The 17,733-nt window shown below is 41.2% G+C and overlaps 1 protein-coding gene across 1 annotated transcript in view; it reads right to left on the bottom strand.

The window, feature by feature from the left end:
* Positions 1-8,807: 8,807 nt before the first annotated feature.
* LOC104619126 (palmitoyltransferase ZDHHC15-like) overlaps positions 8,808-17,733 on the bottom strand; it is a gene marked incomplete at its 5' end in the record, with an annotated part of 11,554 nt that continues 2,628 nt past the window's right edge. Inside the window, 3 exons of the mRNA XM_010284903.1 lie at positions 8,808-8,851; positions 14,911-15,020; positions 16,534-16,660. Of these exons, the coding sequence (XP_010283205.1) occupies positions 8,808-8,851; positions 14,911-15,020; positions 16,534-16,660 (281 nt within the window). The remainder of the gene's footprint in view (positions 8,852-14,910; positions 15,021-16,533; positions 16,661-17,733) is intronic.

The following is a 17,733-nucleotide window of genomic DNA, read 5'->3' as shown; positions in this document are numbered from 1 at the left end:
AGCCTCTTCTCCACTCCTCATGGTAAGTTGAAGGGTGCGAGGGGGACAGAAGAGCGAGCACGGGTACATGCAGCGGGGAAGAGTTACGTTAATCACGCACTTCAGAACTGTTCCTTTGCAGATAATGACAGCAGCATCGCTTTGCTCAGGAGAGGGTTTTTTCTTCCCCCCCCCCCCCCTTTTTTTTTTTTTTGGCTGAATTGTAAAACAGAGCCAGCAGCAACATGTCTGGTGCGGGCAGTGAAGCGGGCTAGCAGAAAGGAAAAGGCCTGTTGTTACACCTAGTGGCAAAACTGCAAACGGTGAAGTGTTCCTAAAAGCAGGAGTTTGCAGTGCTGCCAGGTACACAGAGCAATGCCAGTCCTGCGGTCGCTCTGGCCCGTAGCAGCCCCCGGGGAGTGATGAGCTGCGCCGTCACCAAAAGAATACCAGTTCTCTAGGGAGTGCGAGGTAAAGGAAGCTACAGACTGTCCTGTCTGCATGTTAAAGATCTTAACTTGTTAAAGGGGATCCAAAAAAGGAGCATCTGTTTCTGTGAATTAGGAAAATGGATCTTGTACAGTGTTTTGAAAATTGGCCATGGCAGAAATCACTATCAGAAAAGTCACGTGAACTGCGGAGAGTTATTCCTGTCAGTCTGTAACTGCTTTGGTGATTAGATTGGGAGTGTAGGTGTATGATAGGGAAAATTCAAATTAAAAAAAAACCAAACAAACCCAAAAAGTGATCCACTAAATTCAGGAAGTTTTTCCTCACAGTCAGCTAAGGCAGAAACATGAAGCGGAGATGGGAGAACTTACTTACAGAATTGTGCTAATCATGATTTAACATGCGGTGCTGAATTACAGTTGCAGCGCTGTAGTCATTATTGCCTTTGCCCTCTCTCAAAAGGTGCCAAATCTATCATCCAGGAATTCCCAGAGATCACCATTTTAACTACAGAAGTTCATCCTGTTGCACCAACGCACTTCGGACAGAAGTATTTTGGAACAGACTGACACACTCGGAACAAACGGATATCAGTATATGATATTACAAGAGGTTTTTTTTCTACATTTTACTATTGTTGAGTTGGTTGAGGGTATGTTTAAAAATGTCTTTGGCCAAAGGGGGAAATACTTGACTCAGGTTAGTTCCGGGCAGTTCCTGCCTGAACACTGAATCAGGTGCAGTAACACAGCACTCTGTCACTACAACGTCAAGCATCTCCATGTTGGGGTTGTATAAATTGCTACACTCTCTGCTTTAACTTATTTATTCTTCTGTAGCCTGTCTTGTGGCTGCTTGCAAGGGCAAAATAAAACGACTACATCGCCCAGGCGTGTACTTAATTTCTAGCAGGAATCTTTGCATCACTCCAGGTCAGTGGTGCAGCCACTCCTAATGCTTCCAAAACAATGGCTCCACTTGGAACGCGATGTAATTCTTAGCAGCCATATTGAATTTTTGGCAGAATTTTCAGTCTTTGCATGGGGGCCAAGGACTAAAGATCCCACTCTTGCAATTTTGCTCTGTAGAGATTATTTTCAAATAGTAAAACATCCACAGTTGCCTCGCTCAGTGGTACTTAATAAAGAAGCTTCTTATTGCAGTGCAGGTGCCCTGGCAAATGGGGCAGGAGCAGCACTGCCTGCAGAAATTCTCTGCACACCGCGCTTCGGTTTTGTCTCTTCAGCCCCTGTGGATGAGTCTGGATCGCTAACCCTTTGAAAGAAAGGAAAGCTGTGGCAAGAAGTTGAACTCGGGCTCTAGCTCTGTTCGCAGAGCAATGGAGCTTAAAGTCAAAAAGAGAAATGGGGCCCTGATGGCTTAGCACCCTCCCAAAATACTTAATGCCATAATTGTATCTCTCAGATTAAACATAAATCTGCAGCCAAATACTTTCTTTCTCTGGCTTTAAATCCCCTGGCACCACGTACACAATATCCAACACTTAAACCAGCTGGTATCTTACCTTACTGTAACTTTGGGAAAACGTATATAAAGACAACATACGCCATTATTACTTTTTAAATGTATCCATATGCTAAAAAGTGCAGGATTAGAGGGTGTCCTCACAAGCAGCGTGATCATACCTCTCGTCTGATGAGCGGAATGCAAAGGCCTCGGCTGCCCCCACCAACACCTCCTAAGACAAGGGGCAGCATTTAGAGAATCCTTTTTCTGACACAGATACAGAACCTTCCCCACTCCAAGCAGTAATTTCTTTTTAATTTGAGTAAGGCTTCCAGAGGGAGATTGTTTAGCCTGAGCATAGGCTAACTTATAGGAAAGAACCATTCACAAGTATAATAAATTAGCCAAAAATGGTTTTAATGCAGTCCTGGCCTGCAGTACAGTATAAACCGTGCAGGCTTTCTAGTATAAACCATTATAGAAAGTGACAAAGCAGAACATATAGCTGTAGAAACCGTACAAACACTTGGAAAACGCTAGTGAAACGTACACAAAGCATTCATCATAAAGTCGGAATGTTTGTTGGACAGTAAAAATGAGGATCCAAAGCTTTTGTAAAAACTCATTTGATACCAAAAGTCTCCATGCCGGCAGCAGCATTAACCTCCTGAACCCAACTAAACACCCCAAATGTCAGCAGCAGCCCGTTTGTGACATTCACTGGAAAACACGTACTCTCTGTTAAATTAAGGGGTGTGAAATCAGCATTAACAACGTAGGGGTAGGCCTGCGATCCTGAGATTTCATTAAATTTTATCTTTGAGGGACCCATTTTCACAACAAAACCAGGTGGACAGGTAGAATAATTTATACAATATCATGGCCTTTTCTATTTCATGTGTCACCGGCAAAAGGGAAGCCGTTAGAAGTTCCCTGCTCCAGTAAGGCAGGTTGGAATTACTCTGGAATAGCTCCTGCCTAGGCCGTGGGCGAGTGCAGCGAGAAGTTAACGCAGTACTGTACTCCCACGCACGGAGATGATTCAGAACAGCGCAACAGGTTCCACCTACCTCCTCATGCCAGCTCTTGGTCATAAAAATCACACCTCTTCCTCCTCCTCAGGGGAGGCCACGTCTGCACCAGCCCAGGCGCTTCATTACAGTGTCAGGACACCAGATGCTGATGCAGGGAATCTCTCTCTCCTACACATCCTGGAGGCTCCTGCATCCTCCAGAAAAAGGCAGGAGAGGAAAAAAAAAAAAACACAAACAAACAACAAAAAAACCCCCCACCAACACTTCCAAGAATCCACCGGATTTTCATTTGTCTGATACAGGGAAGTGCTGATCTTCCCCAGCTTGGGAAGAAGACAGGGAGGACAACTCTTTCTGTTTCTTTCCAGGCTCCCTGTGGGATTTAGCCCAAGGTTTAGCTCAAGAAAAGTTCAAGTCTAGTAAGTACTGAAACAGCAGGAAGGCCTTCAGGTAAATACCTGCATGTTATACGAGCGGTCTGATGCTAGCATTAATGCAGGCAGGCATTTCTTTTTAAGCGCAATTGGAGTAAGAACCAAAGATGACACCTTTGCCCTTTTTGTTGTGGGGTTTTTTTTTTTTTTTTCCTCCTTTACGTAACTCTTCCACTTTTTTTTTTATTAAACAGTGGCTGTTTCCACTAAAGTTTTACAAACGCTGCTGTAAATCATAAAACCTCATACAGAAAAAAAAAATTTTAAGCAGCATGAAAGCATAACTAGCAAAGTTTACGTTCCAAACTGAAGCTAAAAAATGAAGAAATACGATTTTAGGAAGGAGGGAAAAGCAATGCAGGCAGCTGGATCCCACTGCTCTGAGCAAAGCAAGCCGAGCCCGAATGATGAGACTCACAAACCGATACCTTACAAAACATTAAGATTAGTTTCAAATAAAATACATGGCGCAACTGCTTAAAATGACACCTGCTCACCTTCAGAGTAGCAAAACACCCACCACAAACAGCTGAAAGCTGATAATATTTTAACTACATATTCAGGAGGGAGAAGAAAGACTCTCTCCAAGGGAGATGGGAAAAGGCAAACGACTAAAACTGCGTAACAGGGGGTATGATCTCAATGTTAATTACAGGAAGGGAAATAAAGTGCTAAGCAGGAAGAGCACACGGTAGTGTCACTACCTTGCAATCCAATGCCTGTTGCTGCCAGGCTGTTTGACAGACCATTGCTTTTGATGAAAAAAGCCACTCTACCATGCAAATGCGTTAACCGATGGTTTCAGAATGAGTTTTATTTTTGCAAGTGTTCTGCAACAAAACAGAAGCTGATAGAATTGGAAAAATATCAATAAAATCAAGGTATTTTCAAGTATTTTCCAGTAGTTATGGATCAATTTCAAAAATTTGTACCACAGGAGTCACCGAAATGAAAATGTGACCCTTTGAGTTAATTAATTCTGGCTTAATAACCAAGGTCAGTGGTACCTCCTCAGCCTGCTAATTCAACGCTTTCGTGAACGAGGCAGCTACGCAAACAGTAAATCTGTTCTGCTGGCATAGCAGCTACGTGGGAGGCAGCGGGTCCCTGAATACATCTTGGCACGTCGTTCTTGAGATCTAACTTCAGGGAAGAAAAGGTAAATTCTCGCCCTGACACTTTACATTCATATTTGTTACAGACTTTATGCATCGTGTTTGGTAACGAATACGAAGTTGTGCTCTCAGTCCACACCAGCATATAGAACTATAAAAAACAGCTATATAGATTTTGTCAAGTCACATTTCTGCCTTGTTCCAGAAAGTAAACGTTCATAGCCGTAGTGCTATTAGGAAGCTGCCTGGTTCTTGTCAATGGTACAGCCTACTAAAAACATACAGTACTGCTTCCTGTTTAAAGGAATGTAACCTAATTTACTCCAAAAACATACTGTACCAATTCCGCAAGACACAAAACTGCAGCGCAGCGAGGCTTACACAAGTCCCAATTCCTTGGAGAGGACTCGCTGGCCAAGGAGAGGACTTACCACAACACTATCCATCCGAAACATCAATATGATGTTTCCTCTATTTATTTAAAAAAAAAAAAAAAAAAAAGGAGTACAGTGTACCTGAATGTAAATGAGAGAGAAGGGAAGAGGTGAGGAGGTGGTTGTTAGTGGTCAGCTGTTTTGGAGCATTCATCTGGGAGCACAGGGATGAGACTGTGACAGATATCACAGTAAAATCTAGCAAGAGCATTCATTCTTTCACAGTGACACCCACCTGGAGAAGTTGCTTATAGCAGAGTCCTCCCTCACCTGAAAGGTATTTGTAAAATGCTGAAATACGAACAACAGACGGCCAAAGGCAAGGTAGAACATGCTGCACCTGGGCTGAACTCACACTTCTGTGCCCCGATTTAAGCTAACAAAACCACAGTTGTGTTCAGTGCTGCTTGTCACTCAAGCCATATGTCTATTACTACCATCTGACTGTTGGTAGAAGTACAGGCAGCAGCGGGTGGTCCTATTCCAGCTTCCACCGTCTCATCAAAATAACAGACAGTAACGGCACTGGCCGTCAGTTGGAGGCCTGGTCTGCGCTACAGAACGGCAGTCAGCTCTGCTGTTGGTATGAGATCCACTGAGGACAGAAGCCATTCCTGACCCTGAGCTGAAAACTGCTTCTCTTCCGCCTTACTCTGCAGCGTAGGTCTGATGCTAAGCCAGAGAAAACGGCCCCCCGGATGGGGTCGAGGCAGTTGCCTTCCTGCCTCTACGCAGCAGTTCAACAGCTCGGCGAGCGCTACAGTCACACAACTTAACCCCGCATCGGAACCGAGATTCAGACCTTAGGAGTTTACCGAATTCTTTGGGTGCAGCTGGTTTTACAGCACTTAACTAGGTAGAGACTGAGAATAAACGTCACAAGGTGGCAATCCTCACGGGGACATTCGCACTGCTCCTGGACGCACGGAGGGCTCAGGAGCGTACCTGAAATGCTTGTAGACCAACGCAGGCAGCACGAGAAACAAGACGACGAACTGGAAGCGTGGGTCAGCTCCCAGAGCCACGGTGCCATCGGTAGGAACGAGTCCCACGCCCGGAGTGCTGGGATGGGGGCTACGGGCCATTCCGGAGGCGAGGCGGAGGTGTCGCCGTGGGCGTGAGGGAGAGGTTCGATTGCACAGCCCTTACGGTTAATGATGCTGAGGTGGAGTGCCTCTGGGTGAGGGTTAGGGGGATGGAAAACAAGGGAGATGTTGTAGTGGGCATACCCTGAAAGAGCTATTTGCGTGTTAAAAACACTAGCACGCACTCGGCTGAATCTCTCTTCTGCTACCTGCAGCAGTGACTACAGCCAGCCTGAGGTATTTCTATTTTCCAGCACATTTACCTAGCGTATTCGACAGAACTTTACACACCCTGCATTTACCTCATTCGTTGTATGCAACTTTCTTTCAGAAGCTAAGGGAAAAAAAGTAAATTTAAAAAATAAATAGCAGCCCAGCTTTAAAACCACAGGTAGCAGGGGGTGCAGTCACAATTACTGCTTTTACACTGCCCAGATCTCCAGTTAATGACACTGGAAGAATGACATGGCCGTAAAACAGAACCAAATCCAGAAAGGACACAAGAGCCTGCTCAGAAAAGTCCTGTAAATCCACATGGCTTCAGACACAGCTCTGATATTCCTATCTTAAACACACACTTCAGCTGCCAGAATGAAACAGCCACCAAATCGTCTTCCTGTTTTTATATACAAGGGATCTGGAGTTTAAAAGGCACAAACAGCACCTCCGTTGGTGCTGAATTCCTACACATTTCCTATTGTGTTTAGCTGCCCTTTTCCTCTCAAGATCCCCCTCCAGAACACGTTTTGCCAGAAATGACGTGATTAATTCTCCTGCCATCCTTCCTCAAACACAGCTTAAGGTCCACCATGAGATTTACGTTAGAAATGCAGGTTTAGACTGATAGTTTCAGCACTCAACAGCCGTTTGGTGACGGAACCGCCCAACAGACGGGGCTGAAGCAGGAACATTCAGAGTGTTCGGTACCGCCCTAAGGACAGAGTGACCTACACTAAGCCTGGGAGAGCCCACTCGGACTCCTGACAACTGACCTTCAGCACATTTCCACTGGTAGCAGCAGCAGAGTAAACAGAGGGAAAAAGGATTTGGTATGTAGGCAAGGCCTTTGTCACCAAACAGATACTTAACAGGTAATTTCTTGTGACATGCACAACTGCTTCTGTAGTCACTGTCAAAGAGGCTGATAAACAAACACAAAAGCAGGATAGAAAATGGTACGAAATGATCTTAAAGGCAGTATACTAATACTTTAAGCATGCACTTAATCCAAACATGAGTGATGGAGTTGCCAGGTCTGAATCATGCAGATAAATAAAACGACTCAGGTCTAGAAAAATGCATGTAATCCTGCCAGCAAATTCTCAGTTCCATTCCACTGAATAAAAACAGCAATACATTCCCTTGACTGCAAATGGAGCAAAATGAAGAAAAAATCTGATGACCTCTTAGTTCTGAAGAACCTTTAAGCCACCAGTCAATACATTTACTTAGGAAGAAGTTTGAAAAAATTCAATACACCAATTGTCTCTTCAGCATTATGGAATTAAAACCACCTTTGTGGAGCGTAAACTCCAAACACCACTGTTGGAGCTAAACTTTCAGTGCACATTTCCAACTCACCTGTTTGGAATTTACCTCTTCCTTTCTGACTCCATAAACACACAGATTTCCATCAAATACTGATCCAGGAATGAGTTGATATTTTAGCCCTAGGAATTAATGCAAACTGTACTGTCTGAAGTTCCCTTTTGCATTTTAGGTGCCTGCAAATAGGACTGGGCTTAAAGGGTACTATAATTCAAACTCTAAGACAATTACACCCTCCTAAAATATATTTTTAAAAAACCTATGGCCACAATATTCTTGAATCTTGATACTGGCAATGTGAATATTTTGTTTTCATACACAGCTGCACATGTATATATGCATGTTCAGCACTTTTTCTTTCAACACGTTTACATCCAGGTAGCAGTTTAGTGCCAAATTTAAGTGTGTCTGTCTCTCATTGATTTGAACCAACTCAGACAGAACTTAATCACATTAGAAAATGCTACTTGTCAGAGAAGGTTGAAGAATCAGTCTCAAAATAAACACCATCACCAAGAATATTATGGCTTGGAAGAATCTCAAGAACTCAAATCCCTGATGTCTGCAAAATGAAAAGGCCTTTGGAAATGCCCTCACAGCAATACTTTTTACCTATTTTGAATAAAAAATATATATTATTTATAAAATAAAGAAAGCAGGCCAAAGAAGATTGGCCAGAATCACTCTATAAAACTGTTCTGTTCACTCTGTAACTTAAACTTATAAAGCCTTGAAACATCTGGATAGCAGGATTTCTGGAGAAGCACTCCAGAAAGCAGATTCCAATCAGATGATACTTCATGATTCTTCTCATCTTGAAGATACACTTGTTTTCTGCCCCTCAAAACAGAAGTCCATGCCAAGAGAAGGGATGTTGACTCCTGAGAAGGAAGCTGAAAGTGAAATAAAGAAAAATGTGCAACTATAAGCACTGATCTGACGAGCAACAGATGCTGACTAATCTTGACTTTGAGCACCGCTGTAAAGCCATGTGGGACGACAGGGAAAAACGCTGGTTTTCCGCTCTGTCAGTAGAATGGCAGCGTGGGGTCCTCGCTGAATATCAACAGAATGGCTGCGCTCCGCAGCCTTCAGCATGTTAGATGACTCTGCCCGCGCACGGTGGGCTATGCCACTGTTAAAGTCAAAACCTGTCCGATGTTACCCACCGATTTCCCTGCAGAGCGGCTGTTTTGAAGGAAGTGAAGAAAGAAGTACTGACCTTTCTGGACAAGCTTTATACTGCTGCATTTTCACACTGCTATGTCTCCCTTTCTATGGCAAGGGATGAAGCTTCACCAGAATCTATACAATGAAAAACAAAGTAGTTAGAGGTAAGTAAACCTGGTTTTCTCACTGAGAATATATTTTTCACTAAGTACGGGAGCGTGTTTTTAAGAATCATTCCAAATAAAAATAGACAACCACTTGTCAGAGATGACTGAGCAGCAGTTTTTAAACTGAGATTACTCTGTTACTGGCTTTATCTATTTCATAACTGTGTCACAAGGTTTAAAGCCTGCTTTAAAGACAAAACAAGATCTTTCCATTTTAATGGAACATTTAAGGCCTTTCCAGTTAGCAAATTATACTGGTTTACTTCTGTTGTGCAAGATGGAATCTGAAAACTCTAAGCTTAGAGCACTTCATTTGCTGATGCCTTACAAAAAAAGAAAAGCAGTGATGAGAAAAGAAGGAAGAGTAAAGCATCATTTGTGCCTACAACGCAGTCTCCTAAAACCCTTCTGTCAGATGGGAGTGAGGGTACCAAAGCTTAATGAACCAGGAAATCACGTTCTCTGAATTACGTTGGCTTAATACAGCCATGGTAGAAATATACAGTAATACGTTTCATGCGTTCATGGTAAGTTTATTCCTAAACATTTTCACTTGCAAAATAAAAACGTCATTTTTCTATGAAGACACACAGTTTCAGCCCAAATCTTGGAAAGCTGAACGCTGTGGCGGTCAGACTTAGCCATATGTAAACATCACAGAAATTTCTACTTTAAATCTGTGTAGAGAGCTTGAAACAGTTGGGCTTGTTTCATCAGAGGAGGAAGAAGCTCGAGGTCAATCTAACAGCAGCCTACAACTAAGTGGAGATCGTTTAAAATGACAGCTGGCCTGAAAGCAGCTCATACCTCATATTCAATGGAAACAGCATCATAGGCAACAACATTTTGCTCTACTGTAGAACTGTGTTATTACAGCAATTAATACCCAAGAAACTCAAAGCAATTTATATGCATAAATCTACCATCATAACCTGCCTAAGAGACAGGAAGGTTATCATGCTGTATTTCTGCAAAACATCATTAAGTGAAACACACTGTCCTATTAAAAAAAAAAAAAAAAAATTCTGTGGCAGGTACAGGAATAAGATCCAATTCCTAAATTCATACTTCCCGAGTTGTTCCCATGCCCGCTAAAAACAGGATTTCAAAACTGCATTGCTCTGTAGACATCTTATACCGATCTCGCACTGTTCAGTTTGGAGATCCAGAGCTTGTCGTAAGACATGATGGTCAAAATGCAAGAATGGCATCAAGCACTGTCAAAAATCAATTTGCCACAGAACTTTCTTTAATTTTCTCTAAATTAATTTTCTCTGTATATAGAAGATAAAGAAAGAAAAACAGAAAGCAAACACTTCCCCCTTACCACTCAGTGATACATACACGATAAATAAATTTGCCTAGGCCTCTTGTTTCCTAATTATGCATAAAAAGAATCAGTGCTATTTCCATTATCAGGCTATTTTCATATTTATTAGCATAGACATCTATTTCACCATGCAAAATCTAATCCGTTTATTCGGATGGGAACTTCCAGAGAACAGCCCTTTGTTCTGCATACCTTTATGTATGGTCTGAATGCCACAGGGAACTGATAAAAGGATATAGAAGACTTGCTGGCTCTGGGACATTAGTGTCACTGAAATTTCACCACCAACTTTTTATAGGATTTTTTTTTTTTTTCATCTAATTATCTAGCAGCTGCAGGTCTGATCCACATACAAAACCACATTGGATTTACTAAATATATTCACCGATTAATTTAGGTGAACTGATGCAGATTCCTACATGGGTACCCCTTCACCATTTCAAAACTGATTATAAGGCTGATGCAGGGTTTAGCACTGCTTTAACTTAATCTTCTTCTGTCAGACACAATTTAACGATTTATATCATGCCTAAAATCCAGAGATGCAAACTTAGTCTTTTGTGTGAGTTTACTGAATTTGCCAATACACCGTTGTACTGTCTGAGCAATCTCTGCTCGTTTCCAACATCTTAATTAGCTTTTTAAATTTCTCGACGATAGAAATTCAATCCCTACAGTCACAACAGATGACTTCTCTACTCACAGGACAGCTATGCCAAATTAGCTGATATCTCAGGACATCAAGCCCCTTTAATTAGACTCCCACCAGTTTGAATTTAAATTCAAATCACGTGCCTTCAGACACCTGGAGCATCATCACCCCAACCAGCTTCCACCTATTACTCAGGTTACGCTGCTTTCTGCTGGAAAGATGTTACTTAGTGCAGATGAGAACAACTTGGAAAAGATTTGATTCATACTGAAGCCTTTCGTACAAGTTCAGCTGAAACACATGATTAAATTAATAAATCAAAGAGATGAGATGTTGCTGTAAATGGCTGTCCTGTCCTAGGCTCCACAAGGCAAAGGGTGCAAGCATTCACAGCACTGACACACCCACAACCAACATGTCAAATACATTCTAGATGAATTCTTTGGAAAAAAAATGATAACCTTATAAGCTGCCAGCATGTGATTCGGGGTAGCTCTCTGGCTTGACAGATTAAACAGATGCCTGTGAATAAGGGATGAGCATTAATAAATCTGAAAAAGAATTCACTGATTTGGAAGCAAGTGTTTTCAGTCTCTGGCTAAGAAATGAAACAAAAGGTTCCCTACAATACTTTTCACCCTACATGAAACAATAAAAGCCTTATCAAGGCCAGGATTAAGGAGAAAAAAAAAATCCAATCAGGAAGGGCTCATTTAAACACCCATATCACAGAACAAAGGACAACCCTGGGGATAAGAGGGACCTAGATGAAGCTACCTCATCTCCTTGCTTTCAGTTGGTCTTGTCCTCTCCTCCTGAATCTCCCAGTCCCCGTAGCGCTCATCTCCCCCAGTACCCACACATGAGATAATTTTGCAATTGTGGGGGCTTGAAAATGCCGTGCTTTATGCAGACCATGTAGCCAGGGTGGAAGCACAACACTGCAATAATGCAGTTACGCACAATAACATTACAGAAAGAAACATTTAATCCAGCTCGTCCTTTTTTCATTATTTCTGTGGTGTTTCTCTCTTTTCTGCACAAGCCTGGAGTGAGGGACTCGACTGATGAGGTGACCCTTCATTACTCCTGCTACATAACACAAGTGCACAAGCAATTACCAGCAAAACTCCAGGAGTCGAGAGACCCCACTTAAATACAAGAGGGCCGTTATTATTTTGATCTTGGTGCAGCTGGCAGTGCCATCTCCTAAGGCTGCAGGATTGAAAAATCTGAACCTTCATGTTTCCTCAACTCCTGCTTTGCCTAATGTCTAGGTAATAGGAAAAAGAACAAACCTGGTACCTTTTCTTGCACGACTCCCTCTTCCTCAACATCTTTTATAGCAATCAAAATGATACACAGACATTTGTTATCTGTGCTAGCAGAATGGTGCAGTCAAGAGCTTAGAGCAAAATGCCCCCCGAGATGGATTTATGCTGTATCACAAAACTACTTACTCAGAAATACTATACATGTGTTATATGGTTGGACTCCATGATCTTAAAGGTCTTTTCCAATATAAATGATTCTGTGATTCCTCAATCAATTGTGACCCTGCCTGGTGGTCATGGAGGACCATGGAACTTGCAGAGTGCAAGATTCAGGCACCCTGCCAGCTGTGGAGCTTTTTGGTGAGTGCTCTGCTCACGAAACTGCATCAGCGGCAGGGCCAATAGCTGACCCTTGCGACGCAGCTTCTCTCAGTCCTGCAGCACCGGCCACAGAAGCATCCAGGGAAGGGTGTCAGCTTCCTCCCCTCCCAACCACACATACTCCCCCCAGTCTCCATGTGGGATTTCAGCTTGCAAAATTCAGCTGTTCAGACTGAGAGCCGAGAGCCTATTTGTAAGAAAAATAAAAGGAAGTGAACTTCCCCCAACATTTGCTCTAGCAGCTGAATTCCAGTTCCACATCACCGATTTGTAGACATAAAAAGGACACAATCTCCTTCTCTAGGGGATTATTTTATCTGTAGTTCCCACCTTTACCTCACAGCCACTAGCAAAAAAATTAAAACGTCTCCAATCATGAACACACTAACAGCTATCTGTCTACTCACAGCGTGTGTTCAGCCCGGTTTTTCACTTTGTCTGTAACTTCGTATAGGCTCAGTTTGGCTTTTACATTACAGTAAGAGGTTCTAATTTTACCAATATTACAGTTCTACAGCTTCTTGGAAAAAGATTGCAACCTATTTTTTCACTGAGAAAGACGGATGGGATATTTCAGTTGGAAGGGACTTACAACTATCATGTAGTTCAACTGCCTGTAAATGTCATTTATTTTATAAGCACTATAAATTGTGGGACTTTATATAAGCTCCAGATTCAGATTCTGGGGTTTGACCTGGCCAAAAATCATCTCACTGTCAAATGTTTTCATAGTTAAGAATTAATTTTTCTTCAGAGAATTCACACTTTGTAAAAGTTGGATGAAGTTCTGACTCATTCCTAAAGGAGCTATTTTAAGCATCATTAACAATACACAGAGGTACCATATTTTGTTATTTTTAAAGCCAATCTGTGTTACATTGTAGCTGCCAAAATGTATGGAACAAAACAGGATGAACAGGTAGTTTTCTAACACAGAAATACAAAGTAAAGCAGCTAATCTGAAGAAAAGCTGAAATAAGCCTCTTTAGTCCTACCAACAAAATCCCGGAGAGTGTATTTTCCCAGCAGTATGTGAAGTGTGCCGTGGAAAAAACACAGCCTCTTTATTTTGCAGTGGAATAACTTGAACTAACAGCTGCAGGTAAGACCTAACCAGAGACTGACCAGAAAATACTGTGCTGTTAGGATTAAAGAGCCCATTGCACACTACGCTGCACATGGATAAAAACGTTCACCTGAAAAGTTTCTGCTGTTCCCTTTAACCAAGACTTCCTCACAGCTTCCCAGACATATGGTGTGCACATATGACTAAAATGTATACCCTGAAAGGGAACATTATCAGCAAAGCTTCTGAAAACTATTCTGAGGCAATAGAGAGCACGACTACGGAAATCATGTCTCTGAACAGTAAGGCAGTGATATTCGGTTCTCCAAGTATACTTGCCTGATCCACTAATTGTAGTAACCTGAGAATTAATTAGCACTTTCACCATTCCTTGAAGGGAAAAGAAGAGTGACACTATCATATTTCTTTTAAAACGAACCTGTGGATGGCATCCTTGGTCCACAGGAAAAAATATGAGCCCTTGCTTAACTTGCTGACAGCATTTCTGAACCTTCAAACTTGGTAACCGGGGTCTCTGACATGAACCCTGGTATTCTGATACATACTGTATTCTCCAAAGACCAAAGCTTGGAGGCAAATATGCAAGGAAAAAAGAAAAATCAAGTTTAAACCCAGAAATGTAACAGTAAAAAAACATGAAACAAATTTTGGATCCACCTAACAAAAACCATCAGAGAATGGATATACATATAAATTCTTTTTTCTAATAGGATATCCAGAGTATAAAAGCTATGTTTGCATTTGAGAAACTGATCAAATCCATCGTACAAACATGCCAGTTCACCTAGAATTGCTCTCAGCACATGTATTTCTCCCATGGAGATTAGCACATAGCTAGGCAGGCATCAAAACCAAATCAACTTTACTCTTGTGGTAAAGCTGAGCAAAGTAGTTTCCTAAATGTATCACTGCATTCTGGTGTTGCATGCATGTTTTCACACACTCTGAGAGGATAAATGCACTTTAAAAAGCAGCTTACTCCATTTTTACAGGCACAACTTTATGTCTCCAGTAACTGTGCTGCATGCAGCAACACTTACGTATAAATACGCCCAGTTCACAGAAATTTCAGTTTCTCTCTGTAACTTGTAAAAACCTCTCAGTTCATTTACTTGCAAGTAGAAAGCTACTAAAAAACGCAACAAAACAGTTGACTCCAAAGTAGGTCTTACTTTTAGTCTGTGTTCATTAGTCAAGTCAGAGCTACCAAGTGACTTAGCCAACAGAGGTTTTTTATTTGATTAGCCCTTATAATTCATCCATTAGTCACCGATACAACTACTTTCCTTTAGTGTTACCTTACCATGAGGTTCTTCATCTATTCCATCATCTTCCCACTGCTCTTCATTTGCTAGGAGAGGATTCTGAGCTTCACACAAAGCTCTCATTGGGAAAAAATGTCCATCGCCCTGGCTGCATGGAAAAAGTCAGAGAAAGATACTGTAAAAATCAGCAAGTGACTCTGAAGAATGACAATCTCTACGTGTTTTATCTACAAACAAGGTTTTCTGTTGCCTGTATTTCCAATGTTTACATAAAACGATTTTTAAGTTTTGAAAAATACTGTGGTTTTGTGGCAGCTCAAATACAAAGTTTTACTAGCGAGTAGTTTTGGTCCTCAATTCCTTCAAGCTCTCTGGAGAATAAAAGTTCAAACCTATAGCCTGGAATTCAGTCATTTTTAGCAGAACTTAAATGTGCCTAACTGGATCAAGTCATTTGGATACAGAAAAACAACAGAAAAAAATTAACTTGTAGACAGCTAACAGTAAGGGGGGAACTAAGGAAAACATTTATGTAGAAGGCACAATTTATAACCTAGGTATAAATTTCATCAATGTATATCATAGATTCTTCAGGGCAGAAATTACACGTCTGTATTTGAATGACACCCAATAGAAAATGGCCCAAACCTTAGTTAGATGTTACTGAAAGACAAATAAAAGACCCACCTTCCTGTGACCTAAACCTGTACGCAAAATGGAAAAAAAAACCAAACCTCTGCAAAGACCTAAAGTTGCAAAATCTTTTTTTTTTTTTTTTTCACTTTACTACTGTGTATCTGGATATCAAACAAGAGTTTGAGAGTACATTCAAATTCATGTAACGTAAACGAATGAAGTTAAAAACTAGATGTTCTAGCTTGGTCTGCGCCATACTGGATTCCCTAACCTCCAGCAGCATAGACAAACTGTAAAAATGTACAAAAAAACCCCCAAAACCCACAAAACTGTAAAAATAGCTGAAGTGCCTTTTTCCTCTGATGATTTGTCTTTGTGCAAGGAAAATAACCCAAGCGTTCTCCCTGTGATTACTATACACACTGGCCACGTGCCTCTGACTAGCACCTCAATGCTGCCTTTTGTTAACAGAAAAGCTTTCTCTGCTAATCTTTTCCCTTTAACTATACTTAAGAGTGGAAAACTGATGGCAGTGGGGATGCAACTGGGCCTTAGACTTATACATAGCTGCTCAAAAAAGTTGTGAACTGCTGTGCCAGAAAGTTATTTTAAATTGTGCCCAATTACTAAAGGAATTAAATTACAGTGTAATTTACTACCGGTCTACTAAGTGCCACAACATTTTCCCCTACATTAAGGAATGTAAACTCTGGTTTCAGGTAGAGGAATCTGACAGATAAAGAAAACTGCATCTTTGAAGTGAACACCCATGTGCCACAGGAGTCCAGGAAGAGTTCCGACACCCTGTGCAGCGCATTTAGCCCTCAAAAAGCTTTCTCTTCCACACTTCTGGTAGACAGGATAAACACAAATGATGTCTGTTGGTGCATTTACAATGATGCACGACAGTAGTCAGCCAAGCCACACAACAATAGGTGTAACACATGAGGCTGTGGCAGATATTTAGAATTCAGTCCCTTCAGTTAATTGCATCAGCTTTTAGCACTGACTTGATAATTACTTACCTAGAGGCAATAGGTAGTAACCAGAGCTTTTTTTCTTCTCCAAACACTTGCTGAAGATTCTTTGCAAAGCCAAGATTGAATCCATTTTTATCTGGGCCATTCTGAAACACTGGAGCTGAGAAAGCCTCTACATACAGATGCAATTTCAGCAAAAAAAATTAAAATCAATGCCAAATACTCTGAAACAGGATTGTGCATGTTGTAGCCTTCTAAACACATCGTGATTTAACAGATTATGAATGAGCATTACAAAGACAAAGTTTGCAAATAATAGTTTTTTCATTTTGCAAGCCTGTAAAGACTTTGAAGGCGGGAATTTGTTCTTGCAAATGAACCATATAGAAGAGACAAACCCAACTACAAACGGCTTGTTTAATCAGAGAATAGAGTTAAAAGATCTTTGCGTGAGGCGTTGAAATTCAGTGGGTAGAAATTTCTACATAATGAGTCTGCAGATTTAAATAGGTTGGACCTCAATGCATATTTCAAAAGTGGCACTGGAGATTTAAATAGCTTAATTCATTAATGATATAATGAACAAGCATTAGGAACAAACATATGCAAATAGACCCTCTGTTATGGTGAGACATAAAATTAAGAAAAGAGAGGGGAGGAGAACCTGGAGTGCACTAGAAACAATTTTATCTAGCTCTAAGCTGCTGCAGAGGTCTGATGTTTTGGGATAGATGAGCTTCAGTGTCCCTTGAAATGAGTTTTAAAGTTAATAAGTGTACAAAATCCGAATATTTGCTCAAACTCTTGATAGTGTGTGTTTTGTTACAAAACTTACAAAAAGCCTTAAAAATTGAACAACATTCATCTGAGGAAAGACAAAGAAATCACTCGACAAAATCATACTGTTCCAGATTTTCATTTCATTGGTTTTACACTCCTAACTTATTTGCCTTTGTCAATGAAGGTGGACATTGTTTTTCTCAATTGTACTAAGCTGTTTTAGGATGCAGAAGAGCATATGAGCATAAAGAACCATTATTCCTGAAAACCTGCACTCATTTCACAGCAAATGTAGTTATACATATGCGTAACATTTGTATAATTGGACTTTTACACTTTAAGGCTCTCGTCTCCCTAGCAAAGCTTTTGTCACACCAGCTAATAAATACAGCTCATTTGAAGTGAAAAATTTCTGCAGCATTGTGCCAAGATCTTAAATCTTTCTCCCCTCATAAGCCAGCAGGA

The sequence above is a fragment of the Phaethon lepturus genome, unplaced genomic scaffold, assembly GCF_000687285.1.
Source record: "Phaethon lepturus isolate BGI_N335 unplaced genomic scaffold, ASM68728v1 scaffold9524, whole genome shotgun sequence".
NCBI classification, from domain to species: Eukaryota; Metazoa; Chordata; class Aves; order Phaethontiformes; family Phaethontidae; genus Phaethon; species Phaethon lepturus.
This window is presented reverse-complemented; position numbering and strand designations above follow the sequence as displayed.